General features: G+C 39.5%; 1 protein-coding gene across 1 annotated transcript in view; it reads right to left on the bottom strand.

The window, feature by feature from the left end:
- NR3C2 (nuclear receptor subfamily 3 group C member 2) overlaps positions 1–12,183 on the bottom strand; it is a 283,104-nt gene that overhangs the window by 79,920 nt on the left and 191,001 nt on the right. Inside the window, exon 5 of the mRNA XM_087816506.1 lies at positions 7,642–7,758. Coding sequence (XP_087672632.1) covers positions 7,642–7,758 — 117 coding nt within the window. The remainder of the gene's footprint in view (positions 1–7,641; positions 7,759–12,183) is intronic.

The raw sequence follows: 12,183 nt of genomic DNA on the forward strand, positions 1-12,183 counted from the left end.
TCGGACTTGATCCCCACTGGGGGGCATGCAGGAGGCAGGCAATGACCAGTGATTTTCTCTCATCATTGATGTTTCTAGCTCTCTCTCCCTCTCCCTTCCTCTCTCTGAAATCAATAATAATAAAAGCCTTGAACTCTAAAATAAAGCCTTAGTCATTTTGTTCCAAGAAGCATGAAAGGCTATTATTTTGGTTTGTCAATTTCCTTACTAAAAACTGACACCTTTTTTACTTCCAAATATAGGGATAACTTTTAATATGGGAATAAAAATCAGGGGTTGAAACAATTGCTATGCTTTAAGAGATGCTCCACAATGAACACGTGACTGTAACTGTTACGCGTTCATACCGGAGGTGCATCTGCTACCCTCTGACGGCTATCTGTACTTAGAGCGGCTTTCTGAAAAAGGCGTCAACGTGTGCCTTGTCACCGGTCATGGTTTGTGCCACAGGCACCTATAATCTGGGCACAGGAGCCTGTGGAGGGCAAGGGCAGCGAGGCAAAGGCAGCCATTTGTACCCCCTGGAAGGCTCAACCCGGTCAGAAGCTCTGTTCTGGACAATGACCCACCCACTGGCCCCGACCCCTCTCGGGAAGTCTGGATGTAGGACACTCACTGCCAAGGAAGCTGACAGGCAGAAGACAGTAAGTAGAAACATGAGCAGTGAAAACCTGTGTAAGCAAAAGCAACAAGGTGGGGAGGAGAGCGCGCAGTGGAAAGCAGGTAAAAAGAGGAAAAAAAGGCAAAAGAGACAAGTCCTAGAACTGAAAACCTGTTGTGTTCTAAATGACACCTCAGCCAGCAAAATTATCAGTATCCTTACACCAAAAAAACTCCACCATCTGAGGTAACCTGAAAGACTGTAACAAGGATGGGAAGTGCCATGAACAAAACAAAAACAAGCCCAACAGCCCCATTATTTCACCAGAGAGGTAGGAAACAACGGTTTGTTACAGAGAATATCAGGGGCTGTGCGGACGTGAAAGGCTGCTGATGGACCAGTGACAAGAAAACCCTGTTTCTGAGACAGCGCTCAGAGGGAGAAAGGGCGCTCTGGCCCCCGGTCTCGGTCTCCTGAGACCATCAAGGCCGAATGACAAGGTATCCTGGACCCAAGAGGCTGGGAAGACTGAGATGATACCCTGTGAGAAAGGATGACAGCTGAAAAAGTTAAAGGGAAAATGGAGCCCGGCGGGCGTGGCTCAGAGGTTGAGCGTTGACCTGGGATCCAGGAGACCGCGGTTCGATTCCCAGTCAGGGCACACGCCCGGGTTGCGGGCTCCATCCCCAGTTGGGGGTGTGCAGGAGGCGGCCGATCAATGGCTCTCTCATCATTGATGTTTCTCTCTCTCTCTCCCCCTCTCCCTTCCTCTCTCTCAAATCAATAAAGATATTTAAAAAAAGGAAAAAAAAGGAAGCACCAAAGAACATCTGTCTACACAGGAGAATGTCTGCAACGTCCCTGGGTTGCACGCTTAAAATGACCCAAGGACAGCGGCCTGCGTGAGAAGGCTGGCCAAGGCTGAGCCCACACGCGGCACGCTCCTGGCGGGCGGACCTCTGCCCGAAGGCCCGGGCTGCTTCTGCTCTAAGACGCCACGAGTCCTAAGACGCCAATACAATTAGCGTTTCAAAGAAAATGAATAAAAACCAAATGTCCATATTGACTGCAAATTATAATCACAGTTACAGTGTGAAAGGAAAAAAATGCCTTGGAATTGAAGAACTATAGAACATCTTTAAATTCTATCTGCTCTGGCACCAATCCTGAACTTTCCGCCATGAAACGTGCAGGGTAAAAATACCGGTTGTTTAATTCAAGTAGTATCACTATGACAATTAATATGGCCTAACTTATATTTGGAGATTGAAAAAACCACGCTTTCACTGATTTACACAAATGTGCTATTTCCTCTTCTTCATGGCTCGAAAGCCCCACTGCAGTCCTCGCGGCCTAGAGGCCAGAGGGGTGAAAGGAGGGAGGCGTCTGAGGAATGGGGCTCTCCCCGTCGGTACCCCTGGGCTTTCTTCGCTTCTCCAGGCTGCTTGCCTGTCCTGCCTCCGGGGACCCGTAGAGATAGAAAAATTGTTTTTCTTATTGGATTTCTGATATTAAACCTACTCTTCTCACTGGCGTCAATCCTGCAATTTCTCTCACCAGAGCTACGCTGCCTGTGAGTTTTGCAGGGGACCTAGCCGACCAGCTGCAGCAAGGTGCTGGCCAGGTAAAGCCAATTTCCTCAAGTAAGAAGCTCGTTCTCTCTCGCTGGGCTTGGTGTGTCTGTCAGGATTCTGTCACTCTTTGGTCTCTGGGTCATTTGTTTTTCACTCACTTCTGCATTTCAGTTTTTAAAGTATTTTACAGCAGAGGACTCGCTGATGTTTCTGTCTTCCCCCCCCCCCCCCGCCCCCCACCCTTTCTTCCTCCCTGTTCAGGGAAAACTCCTCCTTTGGCTATCTGGATGTCTAATTCTTTCCTTTTTCTAATTCTTTTACGTGTTCAGTAGCACTATCAGTTATCTTCTTTCTCCTTTCTCTTTTGTTCCAACTAATGAACTCTCTTTTCTTCAAATTTTATTATAAAACATGTTCATATTATTCACAAACTAGAAAACAGAGGAAGGGTGACTTATCCATAATCTTCACTAACACCATCATTTTTGCTATTCTAACGTTTTTTCATGGGAGTTGTTTCATGTATAGTTGCAATCACAGAATAAATGACCCAGATAATTTTGCATTACTAATTTTTTGTTACAAACTTTTCATAAAGTATTCTATGTCGTCATGAATTTTCATTGCCATGATTTTACTGACTGATTATATGGAAGACTTTTAATTTAAATATTTTCCTCTCTTTGGTTCTGATCTTACCAGTAATGCACAAGACTGACTGTTTCTTTGGACGACTCCCAGCATTTTAGCTGCCTTCTCTCTGCCTCCCAAAAAGCAACCACGATGTCCGCTGTTGCTGCTGCTTCCTGCCTCTGAGATCCTCTCTTTTCACAGGACATGTTCCATTCCAAGAGGAAAGGGTGGACCCAATCTGGCCACCCTATAAAGGCTCCAGGTGAACTGAGTAAAAGTGGTTGCTGGGATTAAGGAAAGCTGCAGATATGTGATGGAAGTAAACTGAAACCAGAATTAGGATTATCCGGGGGCTTGTGAAGTCTACATTTTTTAAAGCTACAGGAAGCAAGATTTTAATATTTTAGAGTCTTCATTAAAGGAATGTAAAAAGGCGCTTCATAGCATATCTAATAAAAAATGAGACACAGGGAGGTGGTTTGGAAAAGAGGAAAGATGACTGAATTAGAATCCTTTATAGAAAATTTTTTTAAATTTAAGTATAGTTAGTATATAATATTATATTAGTTTCAAGAGTACAATATAGTGACTCCATATTTATATACCTTACAATGCAATCACCCCACTAAATCTAGCAATCATCTGTCACTGTGACTACAATGCATTTTCTAGGTCTCTAACATTATGACCTTGAATTCCAAGTTCCTCATCTGTAAAGTGGGAGGCTTGGAATAGGAAAAAACCCTCTAAGATCCCCTCTATATTCTAAGGTCAAAGTGCAGACAAGCAGAGACACCCCAAAGGACTCATTCTTGATCTGAGGGCCACTTAGCTTTCAGACTATGCTTTATATATTTTAGGAGAGTCTCTAAAAGACATGAATAGCTCATCCTCTTCAGAACACTGGCATGGAAAAGCAAAGTGATTAATTCCTTTGGCGAAGGAGGTAAATTCTCCTGTATATAGAACCAGGACTTTTTTTAGCTCTCTTAATAGGGGCTATAGTAAGAATGGCAGGCCCAGCTTGGGGCGAGAAAAGCTGTTATTTTCCTTTCCATTTCTCTGTTGACATTCTCACATCTCCTGCTATATTTTCCTTTGCATGCAGCCTAAAGCTCAGCAGGGTTTTTTAAAGAAAAGGAATAGTACTTGTGGTGGGAGGGAAGAAGTGGATCTAGACAAAAGGGAAGAGGCACATTTTATGGCTTGATTTCCTAAGAAATACAAACCTACTGCTCTTCTCCCTTCCATCCACTTTCTAAGGGAGAGCCTGCTTTGGAAGCATGGTTAGGATTACATGCTAACCAGCTGATAGGATAGGAAAAAAGTTATCCTAAACTGTATTGGATCGGTAAAGTCTTTAGATGGGAATGGCTAATTCTGTTTCTGGAGTCGTGATCATTCACTAACAGAAAATGCCTCCCCAGTATTATACTGGGTTGTCACCTGCCTTATCCCTCAGAAGAGGTGGCGGGGAAGATGGCTGGATACAGAGACTGGCCAGCTCTGCTTTACTGGGAAAGCAGGGCTGACAGTGCAACATGTCTGAAGAGGTTTTAATTTAATTTACTTTTTAAAAAAATATATGTTTTTATTGATTTCAGAGAGAGGAAGGGAGAGAAAGAGAGAGAGAGGGAGATAGAAACATCAATGATGAGAGAGTCAATGATCGGCTGCCTCCTGCACACCCCCTACTGGGGATCTATCCCCCAACCCCGGCATGTGCCCTGGAATCAAACCGCGGTCCCCTGGATCATAGGTGGTGCTCAACCGCTGCGTCATGCTAGTTGGGCTAATTCACATTTTTAATTTTAAAAATCGCCTTGCATCAAAAGGTTAAATTTTGCATTACTCTTAAAAAAATATATACATATATAATAAAATCGCTTGCATTTCTTTTTGCCCAAATGGAAGCTAAAAATGAGGCTTCAAAATTAGTTATAAAAGAAAAAGGGAATCACAACATATGTGACTGCAACTGGATAATTAGTAAAAGTTAATTATTTAATCCATGAACAGAAGTGGTTAAATTATAATTTGACCCTAAAGAAAATACTACTTTCATAAATATTAATTTCCACTCTGTTCATTTTGATAGCTTTCTATTAAAAAGTTTTACCAAAGCCCTCTGGTCCTATCCTATGTACTCAGAAACCAACAACAAATCACATAAATCCTGTTTCATGTCCTGCCAAACCTCACAATCAGTGTGGACACTAGTACTAAGCCTGAGTGTCACAACATGCCAGAGCTGCAGTTTGTAGATAACCTGGGCTATTTGTAAAATGCCAATTTACAAACAGTGGGCCTATAACATGCAGCAGTGATGTGGGGCATGGGCTTTGGCACTAGAACAGAGGTTTGAGTTCTGGCTCTGCCACTCCCTGGTTTGAGGCCTTGGGCCAGCTCTTGAACTTCTTGGCGCCTCCATGAACTCACCTCTAACACAGATAGATGAATGTACGTATTGCATGGTGTTGACATACATACAGGGCTTAGCAGTGTGCTTAGAACATGGAAGGCCTCAAAAATGCCAGTTATTCATTCGTTCATTCAACAGTTAGCTACTGAACACCCACTTTGTGCCAGGTGCTCTCCCAGTCACTGGAGATAAAGCAATGAATAAAACAGTTGAAAATTCCTCCCTTGGCGGAATGCATATTCTAGCAGAAAATAACATCCAACAGCGAAATGGTGCTTACACTTATTTACAATTATTGTCAAACCAGTGGGTCTCAATGCCACCAAGTGGACATTCAGCAAAGTTTGGAAACATTTTTGACTGAAACGACTGGCATATATGAGGTAGAGACCAGGGGTACTGATGAACATCCTACAATGCGCAGAGAGTTCTCCACAACAATAAACTCCCTGGCCCACAATGTCAGCAGTGCAGAGGCCGAAAAACCCTGTCCTCAAGGTTATGTATTAACCTAGTTCATCCCTAAAACAACCTTCTGAGGTAGGAATTATATGTATGGCGATTTTGTTATTTTTTATAGCAACCAACAGTAACTGCATTTTATAGAGAGTATACTTCATGGTAATATTTACATGATATGTCAATATATTACATAATAGTTGTGAAGTTATATAAAATTATATACAGATGCTTTAAAAATACCTTCCTAGTGTATATGTGTGTGCTTAAATACAGATGATGGTTTTAAAAAACTGAGTTAGTGTTCCTTCTGCAACCAGTGGCTGCACAATTTTAAATTATTAATCTCTCCTAGTGCTCACTCACATGCTCTAGAAGGTGATCTTTTTGTGGCACATCTGCGAAGATTTGGATATTAGAAGAAGAGAGCATTGTGGTATACTAGAAACACCAGACCAGGAGCCCCCAGATCCTCTATCTAGCTTCATCACCTCACTGGCTGGGGCATCTGTGGGCAAGTCACTTAACTTCACTAAGCACATGAGAGTTACCATCACCCAAACACGCGCAATAATGTCTTTCAGATAATGTGTGAAAGTGCCACAGAAACTTCAGTGAGCATTACCACTCTCACACCACTGACATGGACTGAGGGCTCACTTTCTTTTCACTGCACGTTCGCTCATTGAATCCTCACTAGAGCCCAGGAGGCAAGTGTACTGATCAGAGCAAGTGGGAGAGAAGGAGACCCAGAAACTGGTAACCCGCCCGAGGCCAGGAAGCGGCAGAACAGGGGTTCCCGCCAGGCGTTCTGCCTCTTAACCGGCAGGGGCCCCTCTGGCCCAGCTACTGAATACAGCAACATTTGATGTGTAAGTAGTGGTGATTTCTTCAATTCTTTTCTTTTCTAGCTTCCGCATTTATTAAATACTTAGAAAGGTCTTCTCTACTTAGAAAATATTTTTTTATCCAATTTTTTTTTTTTTTGTATTTCTGTAGTTATATTTCAAAGTTTAAATCTTTGAAATATGCAGCATTTATTTTGGTGGATAATAAGAGTTTGGATTCAACTTTCTTGTTTTCCAGATGGCTTCCCAGTTGTCACAATAACTTCTGTTGAATAATCTACCCTTTCCCCACTGATATGAATTGCCAACTTTATTACATACAAAATTCTCATATTATTTGAATCTGTTTCTTGACTTTCTGTTGATTTGACAACCAGTAAACAAATACACAGGCTCTTTTACTTACTGTAGCTGTATCATATGTTTTGCTATTTGGGACAGCTAGCTGCCCTTATTATTTACCTTTCCAGAATTCTGCTGGCTCTTCTTTAGAAACTTAGAACCATCAATGGGTATTTTTGTTAGGATTGGGTTATATTTATAAGTTAATTTAAGGAAAGCTGATACCCTTAGGAGGTTGAGTCTTCCCATCCATGGATGCTGTGCACTTCTGTGTTTGGTTCAAGTCTCTGACCTCCTCCCCACCTCTCTTTGGTGGGCTCCTATAACATCTTAACGTTGTTCTCATACAAGCCTTCCTTTATTACATTTACTCCTAGAGGTAGCAATGTATTCCTATCAGGTTAATGTTATCACATGTATGTATTATTTATAAAGAGATATGGTAATAAAAACTGTTAGCTGCAATGTTATATAAAAAGCCATTCATTTTTGTTTTGGTTATGTGCCCTGTTCTTAAAACCTTTGCAAACCCGTGGTTGAAAATGTCACTAGAACCAAAGCCACATAACATACTTCTTTTTAACTCCTGTTAAGGCATACTTTTTTTCCAAAAATGTTTTCACATGAATATAGAACTTTAAGTTAGAGTTTTGGAAATCTTTGCTCTATGTTAGTCCATCTTAAATTCTGGGGGTACATAGAGCCTAATGGTATTATATTACATATTAACAATTTTTATTGAACTAAAAAGACAAAACTTACCTCCCAAATTCATTCCTGCTTGAAGACATTTCTGAAGTCTGCAAGCAGGACAATTCTTTCGTCGAATCTTATCAATGATGCAATCATTTCTTCCAGCACATAAATAGTTGTGTTGCCCTGAATAAATAATAATAAAAAATTATTAATATAAAGACCATTATACTGATATAAATTACTAACATAGATACTCAGAATATAAAATTTCCTCTTTCTAGTCTTGAAATCTCTTTTTCAAAGAAGCAGAAAGGAAACATGATTTATGGATAATTTAGGCACAGGGATGATCAGCTTAACACAGCTGAGACTTTAGATTACAAATGATAAGATTAACACTATACTTATTTCCAACAGGTCCCCATTCACATAAGGAGAGGTACTCTCCCCCACTGTTTAAATATTATGACAGCTACATGGAGCATTCAGGCGACAGTACATATTATACACGCAGGCCCCACAACGGCACCGATCTAAAGGAAGGTCCTGCTACAGCTGTTTAATCTGCTATGCCTGCTCACCGCTTACAAATGAGATTTCAATACGAAAATTTTCAAATTATACAGTAATTATTTCAAATGTCTAACTATTTCATTTTACAGATGAAACTGGAACAAAAATATTCAGATGTGAGACTATGCTTAGAGAGTGGCATCTACTGGCAACAGGCCTAGCTCTATTATTCATTTACTTATTTTAAAAAAATCTATAAGACATCTAGTAGGTACCAGGCCTATCTATTATAAACACTAGGGATACAATAATCAGTAAAACAGACAAACATCCCTGATCTTGTTAACTTTCACTCAATTGTGGGGAGAGAGACAACAGACGAGGTAATTAGGTAAAATGTACAAATGCTGTACAGTAATACACTCCAGGGAAGAAAATGAAGGGAAGGAGCATATAACACAATGCAGGTATGGGAGGACACGGGAGGATATCAACATTTTAGAAATAGTGCATACAGGGAGGGCCTCATTCGAAGGTGATTTCCAATGAAAGGTCTAAAGGAAATGAAGGCTCTGTGTCGATATCTTGGGGAAAAAATACACCAGGCAGTGGGAAAAGCAAATGAGGTAGGGGCAGGGGTGGGGAGGCTACCTGGCATGTTTAAGAAGCAGCCAAGTGGGAAAGAACAGAAAGAATGAGTGGAAAGCAAGAGGCGATGAGAAAGAGCTACGGTGAGTCAGCTCATGTAGGGCCTTGGAGATCATATTTGACTTTGACTTTGACTGTGGAAAGGGAAGCTACTAGCTTAGAGGACTTTGAGCAGAGGAATGAACTGATGTGATTTACATTTAACAGGATCACTCTAGCTGCTGTGTTGAACACTGACTGCCGTGGGTTAGGGAGAGAGGAGGGGAAAGCCAAGGGAGGAGGCTGTCACTGTAATCCCAGGGCGAGGTCAGCGGGGTAGTAGTGACAATGGGGAGAAGTGGTCAAATTCTAGATGCATTTGAAGCTACAGCTACTAGGATTTGCTGACAGACCAGAGAAATAGGTTAGTTACAGAGGCATTAAGATGCTTGGGCGGAACAATTAAAAAAAATGGAAATGCCACAAATCAAAATGGAGAAGACAGTAGGAGCATGTATTTGATGGGTACCCCAGCTACACATCTAGGATGGGTTGTTTAAGAGGCCTGAGAGGTATCTAAGGAGGTGTCAAATCGGCAGTGAGATACACAGGTCTGGAGTTAGGGAGAGGTCTGGACTGGAGAAGGAATCAGCTTGTGGTCTTTATTTTAAGCCATGAGACTGGACGAGATCATACAGAGAGTGAGCAAGACTGGAAAGAGAGGGCTCTGAGGACTGAGTCACCGGGCACTGCAAACATGCAGACAGAGCAGAGCAGAGGGAGTGAACAGGCGCGAAAGCGCACCCTTCAGCCTAATGCTATCATGCTCCCTTGGTTGAGAATTACTAAGGAAATTACAGAAAATACTCAATAAAAGTAATGTGTGTTGCTCAATACAACTAAAATAATTTAACGCAGAGCACATTCTCAGCAACATTATGGCAAATCTTAGTAATAATGATAAAATGCCAGCAATAGAATAGGGAAAACTATCAAAGTGAAGAAATGAAACCCCACCACTACAATAATCTAATGAGTTATTTAAAAATTGAAGGCTCTTTTGAGTAGGTGTAGATAATTATACAATAGTAACCAATAGGTAAAGACTCTAACTGTGGAATTGCGTAGTCCCACAGTCATTTAATATATGTAGTTCAAGTCACAGAAACGAGAGAATAGGTGAGAAAAAATATAAGAAAATTTCCAAGTTAAAATAAAACCACAACTCACAAATCCAGAAAGCTTAGAAATACCCCAAAAGATAAATAAACAAAAATTTTAAAAAACCACTATGGCAGAACATAAATTGCTAAAAAAAACAAATATAAAAATACTTAAAAGCAGCCAGAGAAAATAATAATAATAATAATAATAATAAATAATACATTACATAAAAGGGAACAAAGATAAGAGTAACAACTGATTTTGTAATCAAAACAAATAAGGTCAGAAGAAAACACATAGTATCTTTGAAGACGGTCAACTCAAAATCAGTGAAAACATTTCTCAAAATGAAGGTGAAATAAACACAATTTTGGAAAAGCTAAATCTAAGAAAATCTGTTGCTAGTAGAACCACATTATAAGAAATGAAAAACAAAGTTCTTTACACTGAAGGAAAATATCAGATAGAAATTTAGGTGTACATAAAAAATTGCTTTTCAGCCTTTTGGCTAAGATCAAGTGTAGATGAACAGAAAAGAATGGAAATGATAAATAGATGGTAAAAGGTAAATAAACTTTATTTTCTTAAATTCTTTAAAAGTCAAATGATTGTTTAAAACTAAATAATAAAAATGTATTATGAGCTTTATAAAATATGTATAAGTAACACATCTGAGAACATAGCAAAAAAAAAACCTCCAAAAAACCCTAGGAAGGAATATAAACAAAATTCTACCACTATAAGTTTCTTATATTACACTTGAAATGATATTTGAAATTGTATATGTGAAACTAATTCAGGGTAGACTGTAAGTTAAGAGCACATCCTGTAATTCCTAGAGCAATGGTTCTCCAAGTATGGTCCCTGGACAACAGCATCAGAATCACTTAAGAACTTATCAAAAGTTTAAGTTTACAAGCCCCACTCCAGGCGTACTAACTCAGAAACTCTGGGGTGAGATCTAGAAATCTATGTTTTATATAATCCTTCAGGTGATTCCGATGCATATTTAGTGTTTGAGAAATATTGCCATGAAGCAACCACTAGAATAATAACACTAAGAATTGTAGCTTAAGACACAATAGAGAAATAAAACGGCATATGAAAATAATACTCAACCCAAGAATGACAGAAAAGGAAAAAACAAGGGAACTAATAACAGAGGGACCAAAAAGAAAACAAACGCCAAGACAGATATAAACCCTAATATAGCAAAAATTACATTAAATGTAAATGGTCTAAACACTCTCATTAAAAGTCAAAGATAAGTACACTGGATTTTTAAAAAAGCAAGATTGAAGTGGGTGTTCAGATGTATTTTAAATATAAAGGTACACACAAGTGGAAGGTTAAAAGATGGAAAAAATCTACACAATGTAAAATAGAAGCATGAGAAAGCTGCTGTGGCTATATTAAAGTCAGACACAGTAGACTTCAAGACAAAGAATATCACCAAAAATAAAGTACGCCATTTTCCTAAATATAAATGCATCTAATAGCAGGACTTTGACATACATAAAATAAAAACGGACATCTGCACACTCCTTTCTCAGCAACTGGTGGGACAACGACTAGAAAATCAGTTAGGATACAGAAGATTTTAACAATATTAGCAAACTCCTTGATCTAATTAATACTTAGGTCACGCAACTGCACAATACACAGGTTCTTCTAAAGTGTGAATGGAACATTCCCTGAGATAGACCATATCCTGAATGACAAAAAAGTCTCAAACCAGAAAAGGACTGAAATCATGCACATGTTTTCTGACCATAAAGGAACTAAAATAAAAATCAGTCACAAAATGATACCTAGGAAAACCCACATAATTGAAAATTAAGCAACATACTTCTAAATAATTTATGGATCGGAGAAAAAATTCACAAGGAAAGAGACGGAATACTTCAAACAGAATCAAAATAAAAACTCAACATATTAAATTTGTGGGGTGCAGCTAATCAGTAGTTACGGAAAAATGTTTAGCTTTATATACTTATATTAGAAAAGAAGAAAGGTTTAAAGCTGAGGATCTAAGATTCTACCTTAAGAAATCAGAAAAACAGAAACTAAACTCCAAGCAAATGAAAGGAATGAAATAATAGTGTATAAATCAATTACAAAGAAAAAAGACAAGCACTAGAGGAAAACCAAAGGCCAGAAGTTGGTTCCTTGTTAAGATTAATTAATTAGGAAATAGCACATATGCTGGGAATTCTGTTCCATGTCTTCTCGCCGTGGGCCCCAGGCTGATGGAGCAGCCACCACAGTGAACACTGTGAGTCTCATGGCAGAGGGGCTGCGGAA

Source organism: Miniopterus natalensis, chromosome 4 (genome assembly GCF_054644295.1).
Source record: "Miniopterus natalensis isolate mMinNat1 chromosome 4, mMinNat1.hap1, whole genome shotgun sequence".
In the NCBI taxonomy this organism is placed as follows: Eukaryota; Metazoa; Chordata; class Mammalia; order Chiroptera; family Miniopteridae; genus Miniopterus; species Miniopterus natalensis.